The sequence below is a fragment of the Bombyx mandarina genome, chromosome 05, assembly GCF_030267445.1.
Source record: "Bombyx mandarina strain Sakado chromosome 05, ASM3026744v2".
Taxonomy (NCBI): domain Eukaryota; kingdom Metazoa; phylum Arthropoda; class Insecta; order Lepidoptera; family Bombycidae; genus Bombyx; species Bombyx mandarina.
In genome coordinates this window covers 17,657,629-17,676,159 of record NC_143212.1, presented here as the reverse complement: position 1 = coordinate 17,676,159, position 18,531 = coordinate 17,657,629, and the positions used below count along the sequence as shown (strand labels likewise).

The 18,531-nt window shown below is 38.6% G+C and overlaps 1 protein-coding gene across 7 annotated transcripts in view; it reads right to left on the bottom strand.

The window, feature by feature from the left end:
- Positions 1 to 18,531, bottom strand: part of Klp10A (kinesin-like protein 10A) — a 51,346-nt gene that overhangs the window by 14,135 nt on the left and 18,680 nt on the right. For 2 of the 7 annotated variants that reach the window (XM_089727971.1, XM_089727973.1), the window contains exons 2-4: positions 13,358 to 13,551; positions 11,992 to 12,096; positions 6,435 to 6,471 (exon numbers count right to left, since the gene is read on the bottom strand). In XM_089727971.1, coding sequence (XP_089584097.1) covers positions 6,435 to 6,471; positions 11,992 to 12,096; positions 13,358 to 13,551 — 336 coding nt within the window. Of the gene's footprint in view, positions 1 to 6,434; positions 6,472 to 11,991; positions 12,097 to 12,151; positions 12,368 to 12,507; positions 12,698 to 13,357; positions 13,552 to 18,531 lie in introns of those variants that run through there. The other 5 variants (XM_089727974.1, XM_089727975.1, XM_089727972.1 and 2 more) reach the window with 4 other exon arrangements.

The following is an 18,531-nucleotide window of genomic DNA, read 5'->3' as shown; positions in this document are numbered from 1 at the left end:
AAAAAAAAAAAAAAAAACCCCAGAAAATTTCAACTTCAATCATAAAAACCTAGCACTACAAACGTACCTAGGTTTGTCTGTTAAAGTAATATTAGATCAGACATACATAACCCATTAACCTATCCGACGTAAATTAGGACTGAAACTAATTCCAATTAGCTAAACCGGCCGCTCGTAATGAGATTATCTCCGGTAGTGGGTCCCACGGTGTTCACGGCCTTATAATTCAAGTGAACCATAATAATTCCGATTTAGAGTTTATATCCCAAAGTAGACAGAGCTATTATCTTGCCTATGGACGTAAATCCAGGCGAGACGTGAGCTATTGATTCACGCCAGCCGAAATGATCTGGAGTGAACTATTTAGCGAATGATTTCTTTTTGCACTCGTTTACAGACCACTCACTACCCTCATAGGCGAATGTTAATGCCACCGAGGATGTGACTTCATGCCGCCAACATAACTTCAGCAACTAAAGCAGTGAAATTAAAATGCACCACAACCCATATCTAACAATTCCCCAAATTATAAAATCGAGGAATAGTTTTTTAAAGTCCCGTAAAAGATCTCCGAGGGATCAGGCAAGGTCATTGTGCTTCACCCACACAACCCGATTCACCAGTACGTTATCCTCACAACTCTTCAACACAATAAAGAAACTTATATTATTAATAACTCTAATGTAAACGTGCACACAATGCACGTGGGAAGAATGCTGGACGAACATTGTTCTTACAAACTTCAACTCATGCGTGCAATGAACTAAACTGAATTCCTAAATCATTAAATTCGTTCAGCTCTTAGATTACACAGGTTTTGTTTTGTATTGTTATTGTAGAAAGGGGTGAACGTGCTTACAGCCCATTTATTATTAAGTGGTTACCGGAGCTCATAGATATCACAATATGAATACCGCCACCCTCCTCGAGAGACGAAATCGAAATTTGCATTATAGATTACGGCGGCTATCTTGGCCTTCAAAGTGGAGTTCGCATTACGGTTCCCCGGCTGAAGCAAACAGAGCAGTGGTATCAGCCCGTACGGGCTCACATGACCAATTGACAAATAATTGCCCAAATTTTATACTTTTTTACGTTTACCCATGATGAGGTTCCTTGTTTAATACCCCTATGTGCTTCTGCCATGTTTCATCAAACTTTTAATGTAGACCTCTCCTCGGACTTTTGGCGACGTTACGAAAGGTCAATAAGGCTTCATTCACTGTTCGACGAAAACAAATTCCAGTGGTTCAAGGTTGAAAATTTAAAAGCAGCCTTCAATATACTCGTATTTTCAACAATGACAAGTAAAATTCGTTCACAATGTAAATGCCACAACAATCCTTATAAACGGTAATCTGAAGCATATATTTACGAAGGTATTCAATTAAGAAAGTGTCGATGATTTCCTCAATCTACATAATAATACTTTAGAAGAGTTTCCGAAAATGACAAACTTTCCTAGATATTCATCATGCATTAATTAAATGCATCTGGAATTCAGTATCCGGGAAAAGACAGATGGTCTCTAAATTCTGTAAAAGTTACTTTTTCATTTAGCGACAACATCTAAATCTACAAAAGTCTCATACGATCACGTGATCAAGCCACAAAAGATCGATACCGCTAGAAGCAAACGTGCGAAATTTTTGAAAAAATTGAGATGATCGTCCTGATCTCTTGAAATTACATCAAGGAATTCATTGTTAAACTTCAAAGTATGCAGTATTAGCAATATTCAGGAGACTCTGGGAGCCTCAAGTTAGCCTTACTCAATTTGCCAGTCGAGTTTGCCACTTACAGCCTAAGCTTCCTCGTCGCGGCTTCAAATCCATTTGAGGACAACGCTCGTACAAAACCGGCATTGTCCACTAAAATAGCAATTAAAACTTAAAATCGAAGCACTCAATCGTGACCATTAGCGTTACTGTTATTAATAACAAACGGTGCCAGCCTATGTGGTGCGCGGCCGAACGATCACTGTCCATTCGCACCGAGCCCACCCACTCTCGAGCCGGGCTTCCACGCTGAAATGCGAGCGTTGCGTTGCGAGTACGTTGTTCGCTTTACAACCCAGCGGTAGGCCTAGCGTGCTATGCGATTCGGGCCAAGCCAAAACCAGGAAACCAGTAATTTTTATTGCAATACTTTAAAATACCATACGCTTCATAACGTTACCTAATGCCTGGGTTTATGACCCAGGAGAAAACTAAAGTCAACAAAAACAGACCGAACAGAGCTTGTTTTTAAAAAGAGATATTGATTGTCAGGAAGAACTCTTCGTTTTCAATGCACAACAGCGTATAAAAACTATTAAGACAAGCAGGTACTTGTTTAATATGAACTTATGATATTTGGGTTCAGGTTAGAGGCTCCAGGAAACCGAACAACAACAAAATAATATAGAGATTACAGAACAAAGCTCAGGAATATAGACTTCGCTATCACTGCTATCAGCAGAACGCTGATAAAAATTTGCGCTTCCAAAAGACAGACATTGTGTGTGTGAAGAATTTAAAGAATTAACCAACCTAACTTAACATTTTCAATCAATATTTTAGATTAGTTCTTTTAAGACCACCGAGAAATTGAAAACAGTAAGAATAATTCAATATAGTCAAGTTCATGGACGCATTCTTAAAAGCTGCAGATTACAGGGCAGTTCAAATCACAAGAAAGCTTAATAACGCGAAGATTAAAGACAAACAATCTTAACACTTTAAAAAAATTCTACTTTGACTTAATGAATTCCAACTAAGAACTATTTATCACTGCAGCGTAGTGGAAGTCCAGCTTTACGGAGTCAACATGACCGTTCCATGTATAATTCAAACCCCCGAATGTCAGACGGTATCGTGTGTGTTTTACAAACGTGCGTGGTTCAATTATATCGCCATTATCACGAGCTCACTACTTGGAAATTGGGATACAAATCATGTTTGTGAGTTATTTGTTTTAGCAACTTATTACGACCAGCTGTTTATTGACAGTAAAATAGAGTGACAATATATTTTGTTCAACAGCATAGATTAGTACTGCATTTCATACAATTTGCTCTTTTGCCAGTGTGAGCTAAAATAAACATGAGTAATGTATTATGAGGTTCTGCTGGGAAGGCATACATCAGCGGTACGGATACAAACTCGGACATCCGTTTCCCGAAGAAATATAACATTCTATTCAGAAGGTTAAAGGTCAGAACGTTCTAGTTAAAGACACAATGCGGGCGGACAGCTTTAAAGCACTCGAAGAAAATCTTGTACCGATTTCAGTATAAAAGTAATTTAACTAGTCGGTTCAGTTTCAGAAGAAACTGCCCCACGTGAAATTAATTTAAAAAACGTCTCATACTAAACGACCCGAAGCTAGGCTCTTTTTAACCGACTTCAAAAAAGGAAGAGGTTCTCAATCCGTGTTGTATGTTTTTTTAAATGTTTGTTACCTCATAACTTTTGGCTGGGTGAATCGATTTTGATGATCCTTTTTTTATTAACAAGCTGACGCTTCGTGTGTGGTCCCATTTCAATTTAGTCCAGTTCTGATAATGGTATCCACGAGAAAACCATATAAGTCTTAAATTTGCATTAAGTACGTGCGCGACAAATAAATGAATAACTCAATAACTTAACATCACGCCAACCGATTTCGATGATTATTGTTTTTTTTAGTGTATATTAATTTGTTTTGGAATATCTTTTTTTTTCTATTTGAAGTCAGTTTTTGTTAAAGCATGTCTATTTACAATTATTGTGTTATGAGTACGTAGTACATATTATTATGTAATACATGCTATGTACTAAAACGGACAAACAAGACGAGAACGTGTACATTTGGACCTCGAATGCAAATGGAGAGGCTTAAGTCCAGCAGTGGACTGATATAGGCTTATGATGAAGATGAACCTCGAATGCCTTCAGTTCGGAACGCAAACGGAACATCAATGTCATTGGTTACGATTGGCGGTGCTTTATTATATAGAGGATTCGAACAATGTCTTACTAAATGGAGGAAATGGAGGAACTCAATCTAGTGGTTTTTTTTATTTTTATTGCCATTGTAGACAGACGAGCACACGGGCCACCTGATGGTGAGTGGTTACCGTCGCCCATGGACTTCAGCAATGCCAGGGGCAGAACCAAGCTGCTGCCTACCGCTGTCCGGACTTAGCGAGCGATAAGCCGTGTGTGTCATTGCCGATTGAACCTGATCCGTTACTATGTGGAACGAGCATCGACGACAGAGAATCATTGCAATACGTGCCAATACGAAATTGCGTAATGAACTCGGAAGTTCCGAGAGCGACCGCACAAGAATGTATCAGAGCACGCGAGGGTACAATTCAATCATTTGAGGACTTCCAACACCACGGGTTGTAGATAGTTCAATAAGCGGTTGTAATAGATTATAAATATTGTAATGACGCCTTTAAGTTGAATGTTTTAACTTAGACAAAGAAGGCCGCCTACTAATTCAGGTATGATGATGAACCAGCTTTTATTGAATTACCCACGTTTTTATGATTTTTTTATTTTTATTGCTTAGATGAGTGGACGAGCTCACAGCCCACTTGGTGTTAAGTGGTTACTGGAGCCCATGGACATCTACAACGTAAATGCGCCACTCACCTTGAGATATAAGTTCTAAAATCTCAGTATAGTTACAACGGCTGTCCCACCCTTCAAACCGAAACACATTACTGCTTCACGACAGACACAGGCAGGGCGGTGGTACCTACCCGCGCGTACTCACGAGAGGTCCTACCACCAGTAACAAATTCAATGTATTTAATTCACAGACGCTGTCTTGAAATATTGTATCATTAGGGTCTTATCTAAAACTAGGCGTAACATAGAAACAATTTACTGCATTGCGGTTTTCATTTCATTCGGTCTGTAAGCACGTTTGGTGTCTGGCTACTGACTGAAATAATAAAATTAAGACAAAAGCTGAGTCTTGCTATCTTCAAAGAACTTAGCACGATCGCCGCCGATTCGCGTGATCGTCCGCCTACATAGACTAAACAATCGGCCTGAGGTGGTTGACCTCTCGCAGTGCATAATTATATGAACTCCAACACGTAGTAGCCGGAGGTAAATAAAGTCAGATCAGTCTGCTCGTGACCTCATGGATACCCTTTATCATCACATCTTGCGATGATAAAGGGTATCCTTCGAACGTGTTCTTATTCAGTGCTTTCATTTTATAAAACACTCAAGTTTTCAAATTTCAGTTAATAGGGATCAGATTTTTTTTTAAATAAGATTTAAGCTGATGGTACAAAGAGCCACGAAGGGCTTTCAGGGAGACGACCTTCGGCAATGAAGTATGCGACTAAGAAGAAGAAGAAGATTTAAGGTATAAAGCGGAATGCATTTCTCTCACCACCCACTACAACGGAACGCCGTTGCCACAATAACCGCACCCCCCATAAAATATAAGGTAATGTGTATTGGTACCGAGCCTATAGACTCATGCGACGTTTACAGATGTGCTACTCGATAAGTCTCTGTTCTGAGACTGATTATTAGGTGTATCAATTCAGCATAGAGGACATTTTTTAAGCGCTCAAAGAGGTAGATATGACTACCGTCTTTCTCTGATGCACTGATATTCCAAGCCAATTATACGTAAGCTCAAATAGATATTGCTCGTCCGTCTGGTACGAGCTCTTCAACACAAAGCCTAAAACAAAAACGCGAAGTAATACATTTCTACTAGTTTCCCTCTCGATCGCAGTCTCACTGACAGAAAATCGATCGCGTTTGGCGAGCAAGTCGCTCGAAACATTATCTAAATATTATGATTCATGGACTGTCTCTTGGACATATACTATACACGTGCGTTCTTTTTTTGCATTTTGCTTTTGTTTTTCTAGCACAAACGTATTCAAGAAAACGATTATATTGCTGATTAAATAACCAGCTATGTAATCCATATAAGAAGCAGCAATATGTTCCGGTTTGAGCGGTGGAACATATGAAATACAATTGAGTCTTCGACCTCATGTCTCAATATAAGTGCCGGCATTCATGTTGTAATTTCTTTGCGCTTCTCTAACCATTCAACAGGTCGGTCGTGGGTTCCCGTTCAGCCGTTCATACAATAAATAAATAATGGGCACTTTACGAAAACTCTAAATTTAAATCGTACAAATAAAATTTCATCCATTTATTTTTTATTGCGTAGATGCGTGGATGAGCTCACGGCCCACTTGGTGTTTAGTGGTTACAGGAGCCTACAAACATCAACAATGTAAATGCCGTCACCCACCTTGAGACATGAATTCTAAAATAATATAAATGAATGTTTGTTTGTTCTTTCGGTTTACTATTTATGGATCGAAAATAAATCAACTACTGTAATCTCAGAAAAACTACGCGGTTAGAGCCGCGGGGCACACCTAGAGAATTTTATAATAACATCTAAAAGCTTACCCTTTGTCGCAACCGGTATGGACTGCCGCGTCATATCCTAAAACAGAAAAATATATAATTAAATTCAAAGCTACAAACAAACATGAACACAAAAACTGTTGTATTTCAAAATAAACGAAGCATATGTTACAAAAGGTAATATTATTGTTTACATGAGAAATGTTGAAGCATAAACATCACATGGACTTCCAATCCAACTCCCGCGGAATGCGTTTGGAATTGACAGATTTTTTAAAGATGTTATCAAATGTTGCAGTTCCTAGCTTGATCTCTAGAAACACAAGCAAATTCCTTACCACAAATCTTATGTAAACAAACATTAACCAAACTGAATTAAAACTATGTACATAAAAGCTCATTATTGAAGTTCAGGATGGTGCTAATATCTATAAAAGGACAGAACTATCTACACGACTGCGAAGAAAGAAACAATGAAGATACATATTTTATGTTAGCCTCCTAAACAGAAATGTGTCCAGAGTTATGTGCTAATGTTTTATTGAGCTCTCAGGAAACCCAGTATAGAACATACTAGCATCTTAATATTTACATTTTATTCATTTATTCCAATTACTTAAAAATTATAAAAATGTGCGTGGGGCCGCCCGAGCGCTCGTTGGATTTCGTGGTGCCTAAGAATTATCATACGTATAAGCAGATTGTTCTCAAGGCACAGACACCCTTTACGCGGCCAGCCACGCTGTTGATAGCTAACAAAAATGCAAGCAAGCAACCATAGAGGTGAGAGGTCACAAATGTTTATTTCTTGCACGGTTGTTTTTTTATTTTATTGCTTAGATGGGTTAACACCTGGTGTTAAATGGTTACTGGAGCCCATAGACATCTATAACGTAAATGCGCCACCCACCTTGAGATAAGTTCTAAGGTCTCAGTATAGTTACAACGGCTGCCCCAACCTTCAAACCGAAACGCATTACTGCTTCACGGCAGAAACAGGTGGGGCGGTGGTACCTACCCGTGCGGACTCACAAGAGGTCCTCTCACCAAGAAATTCCCCGCTTCGGGCCGTAATTCGTTAAACATTAAAATAAATCTAGATTAAGCATCGCAAATTATGGGCGATTAACTACAGAGCCATTCATCTCAGTTAAATGTTTTGGAAACATTTCCTTAATCTCTTCCGCTAGGGACGAGACAATTTTCGATAATTTACGCCGTCGGGAGAGTTTCGTAAACGAGGGAGAGGGCTGTGAAGAAATGGTGGAAAGAGTTAAGAGATCAATATGATTATTAAAAACTTTTTTTTTGATCCGGGTTAGCACAACTGACTTCCAAGTACTAAGCGTGGTCCCTTGAATGTTGATAAGTATCTTTTAATTGTAAGGTCATGATGAGAGACTACACGGTATAATAATGTCGCTCTTTCATTGCTCTCGAAGAAGACGAATGAACTGTTAGCTCGATGATAGTTTCGTATCGCCTTCGTGGATCCAAATAGTATCAGGACCTGAACGACGTGACTGCCTACTGCAAAGTCCTATTACTTTCTATGTCAAGAAGGACAATATGTCAGATAGATATTTCCAAATTTAAATAATTACTCTAGTGAAGTACTATACGAAACTTAGTTTCTAGCTAATATTAAGTAATCCTCTATATATAACGGAAAAGCACATTCACGTGAGTTCATGATTTTAAGCTCACTAGCAATTTCACGCTAAAATCAACACGCGTACTTGATAATTTTACAAAAAACATTCAACTTATTTTGAATTTCCGGCACATATTTAATTGAGCAGACATTAATGACCTACATTCGTCGTGTGCCTACGACCTATGTTACTTACTGACGAATATCTTAGTCAGTCAGGAATCTGAACAAATAAAAAACAGCACATTGGGCGAACGCCAAATTACCACATCCCTGGTGCGTTATAAAATTAAAACGATCATCACAATATTATTATAAGGTAAGACGAACATGACCTGTGCGCTTAGTGAGAGTTTTTAACGTTCTCGATCGCGTAAAAGTCAATTCAATTTTATGCAGTTATATGCAAATTATATGCAGTTGGAACGTTTGCCTACGTTTGCCGCTAGGGGCGCTGTTGCCAACTGCATATAAATTTAAGTTAACTTTTACACTATCGAGAACGTTAAAAAACTCGCACTAAGCACACAGTTCGTGGTCTTGTGGGTAACACGGCCGGTGTACTTGTGCCGAATTATGAGATTGTTGGTTTAAAATTCCGATCTTATTTATTAACTTTAATCTTACTTACTAACTGACTCTGGAGACAACCCCTCTTTATAATAGTCAACGAGGTCAAAGGTACGAGAGTGCGATCCTGCCTCTGATAATGACTAGCCTATTTTGCCGTCACAACAGCGTGACAACAGTAATATAATCACCGTCTTATCAATCTCAGACCTATCAGTTCCATGAAGGTTTGATGACGTCAATCGATCGTAAAGATCGGAAAACTAACTCAAATCAAACTACAACACTGATTGATACTCGTTATAAAACCCTACCTAGCAATGTAAAGGTGAGACTTAAAAAACTCATAACATCTTGACCTAGGCCAACGCAAGTGAATGCTTCATCAAAAGGAATATTTGGTACTACTAGTCCATAACCACAATAAGTCAATAAGTACGTAGTACAGGCAAAATAAAAAATATCTTGGAAAAATAAACAATGATAATGAATTACTGTTAAAGGCGGGAAAAAAAAACACGCGAAATTAATTAAAATCCAATATAAAGCGGTATTCCACACGAGTATGCAAATCCACAAAGCGATGAATGCGCGGAAGCAAGTTCATTACATACAACAACGTGCAAAACAGGGACCGATCAAGGTGAAAATATTGAAGTGTGGGTTTTGACCACCCTGTCCTGTCAATTAAAATTGAACAATAGTTTAATATGAAATAGAAGCCGTCATAATGAGTAGGTATTTCACTAAAGTTTCAATTAGAAATTCCCAATAAAAATTGATACAATTTTAAACTGATCACGACTTGCGAGCCTCTCAAGGCTATGATTTAGGATCTATATCTGCTCGTAACGTAACTTGGTTGGAATGTGGAAAGCTCAAATTTTTAAATATTTAATTTAATTCTAATACTATTTTCGGTCATAATAAATTCTGATACATTGCAAATCCCCGACCAAAAGCTGTTTTCGCAGGCCTACGTTGCAAAATGAGCTGTAAATAAATACTTTTAACAAACTTAAAGGTTCTAGAGTCGCTGTGGCCTAAAGAATATTTATTACGTCTAGTGTGATAGTCGAGCCATAAGACTATGCCGGAGTTCAAATCCAATCAACAACTATTTCCAATTAAATACGTAATTTATTAATGTTCACGAATGACTTCCACGACGAAGGAATAACATAGGGTAAAAAAATCACACCAGCAAAAATTTTAATTTATGTAATTGCGTTTATTATTATTTTAAGTAAATTCTACATAAGCAATACCACAATAAAATATTGATATACTCTAGTTGGGTAGCAGCATTCAGATGGTGATGTCTATGGGCTCCAGTAAAAACTTAACATCAGATGGGACGTGAGCTCGTTCACCTGTCTACACAATTTTAAAACAATCCCATTCTTAGTAATCGAGGACAAATAGTACATTAGGCACGTAACTGCAAGACAAAAAGTGAAATTATGTAGAGTAAGTACGTTTCCAGACTCGTAAGTTTGGCTTCCTCAATGAGAAACAAGCAGGGCAAAGGCTTGGCCTAGAGAGAGCGATTTAAATTAATCTTGCCCTATTCTTACTATTATCATGAGCTATTTCGTTATCACGTCTAGTACCCCCCATTATCTAACATCTGAATACGTCCCTGTGTCGTTCTATTTCAACGGAGCGGGTTGAACAGCCACTAATGTTTACACGAGTGACTCAGCCGAGCTACGTACGCGACGCAGGTTCAATGCTGTCGCGACTTCAAAATAACGGTCCACACGATTTGTCTATTTTTAACCAATTTCAAAAAAGTGGTACAGTGTTTCAGGACGTTGTTTGTTAGGTCTACTGTAATTGAGTGACCGTCATTTAAATTCTATTTCAATTCCTTGTAGGTACGATAGCATTGGCTTCCGTCTTATTAATTACCTTAGTTAGTTAAACCGCTTAGTTTAAACGGAATCTACATTCTACATACATATAAGAAGAAATCTTTCTAGCTTTTGACATTTGAACAATGGTTTTGCAAACGTTCAGTTCTTTTGTATGACTCAGTTTTGATGTATACTTATATATTAGGTATGTTTTCCTCAAATTCTTAATGTTATCGGCTCGTTGCGCTAGCGGTCAGTGACACTGGCATATTTAATATTTAATTTCGGATTTTATTTCATTCGGAGACAAATTCATCATACTTCTCAACATTGGAGACGCAAGGTCAGATAGCAATCTGAATATTATTATTTAAAAAAATAGGAATTTGTAAGTGATCAAAATATCTACATAATATAAGCATATGTGATTTACCAACTTTTGCTTCTTGTGTCGGGAGTGCTCTGTATTTACGATTTTTTTTTATATGTGTGTTTTTTGCACACACAAGTACGTGGCATAGGAACCCAATAGCTCAGGGCCGATGTGGAACGTAATTTTGTTCTTTATCCGTTAATCTAAAAGCATAGACGGTAGGAGCGGCACACGACTGGCCTGCTACTTATGTTGTCACCGGAGCCCAAGAGCACCAGTGTGGATGTCGCCACCAATTGAGATACAATCGAAGTCTTCATGGCACTGTAACGTCAGTGCCAGAAACGGCCAGCACGGTGATAGGCGGACTCCCTACCCACCACTTGTCATGATGTCATTACTACGAACGCATGAGAAGCAGCTCGAGGAGGCCGGAGACACATTACCATACCACACTGTACATTCTGATAAATAGTCAGACAGACCAATATCATCTGTAGTTGTCGGTCGGGTCGTAATTCCCTGAGTTCATAATGGTATTATATATTTGTATTTAAGCTCAACACTAAACATTCCAGTGGTACATCTTTTCCAATAATTACATGACATTTCGAAACACATGCATTTACCGAGAAAAAGCTTGTCCAAAAATCGATACAATAAATTACACCGAAATAGGCAATCTCAATGGGGTTATTTGCGTTTTTCTTTGGCGAGAAATAAAATATCGGCTAAAAGAAGCGTCGTCGCCCGACGTCGTGGGAAGGTGATTCATCGCGGACATGATGTCACTGGTGATGTCCAAATCAAGCTTTATTCGTAAACAGGTGAACACAAACGGAGATCGAATGATGGCGGCATCGATCGGAAACGAATAGACTGCGTTGCAAATGTAATACAGCACAATACAAACACTAAATGGACCGTGGTTTTGTCAGGGGCACGACGAGCGACCGTAACCGATCGCCATCGTCGATCAGTGACAAAAGCACGTTCCACAAAAACACCATAACAAGCCGAACGTGTGCAAATCATAGATCGTGGAGCAAAACAACCGAAAAATGTGAAAGAAAATAAAATGTCGGTCCGCTCCGGGGCGTCGACGTGCGTATGTATGCGTGGAACGTGCGTGAGGGTGAGTACCGATCGTGAGTTGCGCACGGGCAGCGTGTGGCCGGAGTCTCCCGCCTCGCCCTCGCCGCCCTCCTGCAGGAACCCGCCGTCGTCCGAAGAGGAGCCCGACGGATCCTTCGTCAAATACACACGTGCCGGTCATACATCATGGTTACTGTGCTGCACTTACTCAATTTGTATCGGGACACTTGATCGCACCGTCGATTTCCATCCGTCTAGTTCGTAATGAAAGTGAAACTGAAATGCTGGTGTTATGAAAATCGATAACCGGCGTGCGTCACAGGTGGGCACACAGGTGGAAGGTCGTTCACAACTATCTATCAGTCATTGTCATTGAGCGGCGTCCACTACTTGCTGTCCACGCACTAGACACGGAGCGTGCCCGGCGGCCTCATCGATTAGTCTTGTCAACTAGCTGCAACATGTGCCTAACGTTGCGCGTCAGCAAACAGCAGCGTCGCCTTGGTAACCAAACTATTTAATAACAATAAACAAGCTCTAACTACGGTGCGTCTAGGTGATCACCTGCCAACTGATGATGTAAGGGAACATGTCTACATTTTCTCCGATGATTTTGCGGTGGCCGAGACTTGATAGTGTCGAGTTTCTAACCACACCACGCACGACTGATCGCTATATGACCGGCTCCGATGCTGACGTCATTATTAAAAATATAAAGCTGATGAGCGGTAACCGGGGCGCCACAAACAAAGCGCACATTCGTCTAACGTGATACTAGAGGTGCAACTGTAGCGTGGCGTCGATTAGCAACGTTCTTAGCGACCCAAACAATGAGAGTGATCGCGGCTTGGTACGCGTTCGACTCGCACTCGCGAATCGATAATGGCTTTCGATTTTTCACTAAAATTCAAAATCGATTAATATTAATCGTGAAAGCGAGCATAGATTCTGCAGTTATATCATTTTCAGCTTTCCGAGGGTAATCGCCTTATCGATGGACGAATTTATTGAGCTAGGTTCCGATGCGCCAATCAAACCGAGATCCAGTGAATGCGAGGTTGTTCTTTAATCAAAATGAATGCATAACCTACATGCTAACTGATTACTTTATAAATAATAAACGTATACGAATGAGGTAATGTTTTCAAGAACAAAAGATTGGCGTAGGTACGCACTATCTTAGTCGGCATCTCCGTAATGAAATCATGTATCTAGACAAATGACTCACTTATAATTTATAAACTAAACGACTTTTAAATTGATAAATCGGCATCCTACGTAGCAGCAATGCACATTGCGTGCGGCCATCGACTCTAAATCGTTGTACTTTGAACATAATCTACTACTACATCGCACTAGTTGTAAATGTTAACTAATCGGTACCAAGGTATCATAAATGGAAAAGGTAACAGACCCTGGCTAGTTTGTTGGGCATCGGCTGCAGGTGCGGAGTGTGGTGCCGCGGCCCACTCGCCAGTTCAGGGTTCAGCGCTAGGATGGCATCTATCTCGATCTCCTTGCCCTTGGTCTCGCCGCGCTCGAACCATTCCACAGCAACTGAGCGCGTCTCCAAGTTAACTGAGGCCACGATCGCAGAATGGACCCGACCTGAAACATTACATTTTACTATCATTAACATTGTAAATATATTAGGTACACATACAGATTTGCTAATGCAAGCCGATAATCTTTTTAGCCAGTTTAAACCGGTCATTAAATATGACGAGTAAGTCACAGTAGACAGTAAATGATTTAATGCACCTTTATACACTTCGACAAAAGATATCGCACGCTTAAACCAGGAAAGCATGACTATTTTGTAGCAAAAATATACAAGACAGCGTTACCAGCTTCGTATTAAAATAACGAGCAGAGCAAATTGGGTTGATAATAATTAGCTGTAGTAAATTGAGATAGATATAAATCAGGGTTACTGATAAGAACATGCACAGTATTGCACATCAAGGTGAAACGGCCCCCGGGACCTTGCATTTCCGTGCGGAATGTGTGGACAGAGAATAATATGCGGCTGTGACCTTCCGTGAACACTGCTCTTCATTCGTCTTTAGTTTTGTTTGAGCAGCCGTCACAATAGCAAATAGATAAGCAGCCGCCACAATAGCAAAAAGATAGAAATTAAATCAATTCAGGGTCTTATATAGTTTCTTTTTTGTTATTTTAATCGAAGTATTTTTTCGTTATTTGTAGATAATTCTTGCCAGAACTCTGCCAATGCCGGTCCCAAGCCCGGATTGGAAAAGGGGAGGGTTGATTTGGAGTTCGACCTTTCCACCGTAAAACGTCAACGCCGAATGTCTGGCGGCGGTTAATAAGCCGAACCCAAATAAGGCTTCAGCGGCCTTGAAGAGCTAAATCACTTCCAAAAGCACTGCCGTGGTAGGACGCGGGAACCCACCATGTATGTGTATTTTTCCAAGAAAGCCTCATGAGGCCACGACCCTCAGAATTGAGGACTATCGACGCATGGAGGAGGAGATAATTCTTGTAAAAATGAGGACAAATTCTAATGATTCTATTACCGCGTGTTCTCTCAGACGGCTGCGGGAATAACATCGTGAAATTAACAAATACCGCAAATTTATTATTAATTTGCATATATTCTGGAAATTCATATTGTGGATACACAAATAGCACATATAGTTAGGTTCCATCACAGTCTTTTACTATAATGAAGCAAGAATTCGTTTTAATTCAAAGAGTAGGACAGTGGTTGAATTAAGACTTCCAAGACTAAAGCCTCAAGACGAATGGCAGTATTCACGTCGAGGTAACCACTTCACACCAGGTGTGTTGTGAGAAGTCAAGTCAAAGCAAATGATGACGATAATGGCGTGGTTCAAACGATTATCTACTGGAGGAGATTTATCTAGAGCATATTCTTGTATGCGACATTATTTGATTTTATTTGGTATTTTAGGTCAATGAGTATTTGGCGGACTTGGCATTCTGCCGAGAAACACCCAGATCATATCTATCTAATATTCTCAATTATATTTTAAGTATCTTGAGATTCGTAAACTTTAATAAAACTACATATTAAGTACGTCAGTTTAAAATCGTGTTTATTGCACTTCTGAATACTTTCGCTGTCGCAACCAAGCGCATGTTTACCATATTATTTATTTTTATGCCATCGATTTATCGGTGATATTTTGTAGAGAGTTCGCGAATAAAACAGGTATCCTAAACCTAGTCGTATTCCTGCAGTGCGGTTTGCAGAGTCAAGTCAGAACCGTTGTATTGCCGATTTTTGACGATGCGCAAATAAGTCCAGATTTAAATATTTCTAGTAACCTGTTTTATGACACGTGACGTGAAGGGACGTGTGAGTGCGTAGATTTCCTGAAGCACTGTTTAAACTAAACACACTACTACACACACTACATGTTCATAAGAGATAAATCAACACAGCTATACAAAAAATAATCAATTGCCACTTCACTAATTTTCATTAAAAGAGTATTTTTATATGCATATCAAAAAACGAGGTCACACTCCAACGGTTTGAACGTATCTTGAGGTATGATGAGCATTGGAATAACGACATAGCCCCTCTAAGCCGTAAAGGTGTTACTGCTGATGATTTTTAGGTAACCAAACATAATTTGGAAATTAAGACGGCGCCAAGATTTTTTAATTGCCTCACACACAATATAATTCAATCCAGATAATTTTTGTTTCGCCACCGCGAATCTCCAGTACAATACGGATATCCCTCGGAATCACTTTCCGAAGGTCATTTACAACCGATTATACCGCTAGCAAAATTCAGATGTTTTGGGACAAACGTTAAAAAATACAAGATCCATTGTCCTTTTTTCGGCCTATCTATTCGCCAGTATCCTCGAAGTATTCTGGCTTCAAATTGTTAGTGAACTCAAAGCTTCAACGAACTTGCTAACATTCCCCCTTAGCAAGAGCAGTGATTCATTAAAATCACTCACTGAGAAGATCCGGAGAGACACTCAGTGAGTTGTTGCTATCCAATTCCTCCTGCTCCTTCAGCAAGAATCAGAACAATAAAAAAAGTTAAAATTATGACAGATGTTTGTCGTAACGTTAAAAATGGTAAAATATGTTAAATATATTCTGATCATATGTGACTAGCAATTCATAAAGCAGTCGTATTTGAACAATTGCATCGCAACGAAATGTTATTAGAACGATGTATGAAATGTTCGTAAAACATATACATATACACAATTTATATCCATTGAATAGTATATTTGTATTTGCATTTAACTCAAGAATTCAGGATAAGTTACTAAGGTCTGGCGGCTGGCTATATTTCAAACATTAAAATCTTAACGCGTGCCCAAACAAATTATTACCGCTGCAACTTATGTAAGGAAAACAGAAAACAAAGTTACGTGTCCATTGACAATATCTTGATTCGAAAATAATCGTTTTGCGTCTTCACTGACTACTTTGTTAGTCTCACATATGTAGTTGGATTTTTCCATCAAATAATAAATCGCTCATCCGAAAATGGTCAAGAAAACGCGTAGTCATGGTAATATTTCATGTTGAAAAAGCGAAATGATCTATCATTTTGCTGGGGATGTTCTACATATTAAAATCAAGGGACCAGTGAACCATTAGCAGTGATATGCAAATCCCATCTCCTTCAGAATAAAATATTTAGTATTCATTAAATACAGTGAACTTAATGATGTTTTTTCCTCATAATTGGAACGAAATGAGGTCGTGAACTGGGTGGCGCTATGCCAAACCATGGAACTTTTTTTTCAAAAGTGGTTTTTTTTGCTCATCAGTTTTTTTGCTGTAAATGCCGACTAGCAGTCCCAGTGCGCTGGTATAATACTTAGACAATGCTACTGCCTATTCTCCGGTAGTTCTCTATGTCGCTATTTATGATACCCGCGCGAAAAGAGCTCATTGTGCTTTGTTATCACTTTTTTGAAAATGGTAATTGATTGTTGTAACAGATAAAATAATGTTAATCTCATATCACCAGTACCGATTTTTCTCAGACAGAAATAAAATAGAAATAACCCAGGACCATTTTTATAGCTTCTGCCCACAGCTTGCGACCTGTACCATCGTATTGTCACAAGCAATATGCAAGGTTTACCCGTCGTCTGTAAGAACAAGTCAACAAAAAAACCATTACAGTTAAAACCAATTTATATGCAATATGTTGACGTCATTAACGCAATCCTTGCGCCGATTCATATATGTAATTATTTGCTATCATTTCGCAACACGACTCCAAACGTACAATAAAATTTCAAAACTAAAACAATTTTTGGTGTTGGTTCTTACGAAAATTTCGCCTTGTATAACGATTTAACGATTAAAAACACTATTCATTTCAAAAAATCAGATGTCGTAATGAAAGAAACCATCAAAGGACATCGGTGTGGACCTGTTAACAACATTGTGATAAATTGAAAGTTTCACTTTATAACGCTTTTGGAAATTAAGAAACTTCAATGAATTATTTGGAAATTAAGAAACTTCAATGAATTATTTGGAAATTAAGAAACTTCAATGAATTCAAATAAGCCAACTAAAGAAAATACTACATTTCCTATTATTCTAGAAACACCCGCAGGATGCCTTAAAATCTTTAGAATTAATATCGAGCTAAGACAGGATTGAAACAAACTCAGAAAGCTTAAAACTAAGTAAAAGGCCTAGGCACAGCTTAAGGTCTTAATACTTAATCGGTACTTTGGAATCATTGACGTAGTATACGCGTTAAATCGATTATGAAGAAGAAGGATGCAAAATGTACATTAATCCTAATACACCAATAATAGTTCGAGAACCCATAATCCTATGCTATCATGTTACGACCGAAACCGAATTAATGTGATGGTCTCGTAAGCTACGGGTGGGTACCACCTTCCAGCCGCAAAGTACTCAAGCGGTCCGGCTTAAACTATAGGATATCAGTCACACAATAAAAATGAGACTTCGATTTCATAAGACACGGTGGAAGGCAGCACACCATGCCAAAATATGAATTGGTCCTGTTATTTTCTTCATTACTTTTTTATACGTTTAAAATAATTTTTGAACCTTCCAAAATTTAATTTCATTTAATCAGAATTCCGATTCAGTTTTCAAACATTGTAAACAAAAAGCATTTTACGAAGAAAAAATTCTGAAGTGTTTAGGTTCGATAGTTTACTAATTGCTAAATGATAACGATGAGTCAACATTTTAGGTCGCCGTCTTTCGCAGTACATAATATAATTATTATAATGTTCTGATTAATTAATTCCTTCACATGCATACATTATGATAATGATATCAGTTTATTGATACAAAACGTTGTATTCGATCAATTAATTTCAATGATAGAAAATAACTCAACTACTGCGAAGTTCGACTTCGATTGTGACGTCACAATACAGTACTGCACGTCAATTACAAAAATGTTTTTTTTTATCGCAATGTAAATGTATCGAGTCCTCAATACGAAAACGGATCATTACATTAGATGGTAGTACTCGATAGCCAGCCAGCCTTCGAGATTTACGTTAGCGTAAGTCAAAACAATTTTCGTAGTCTCGATTATGAGTAAAGTTTCGAGTT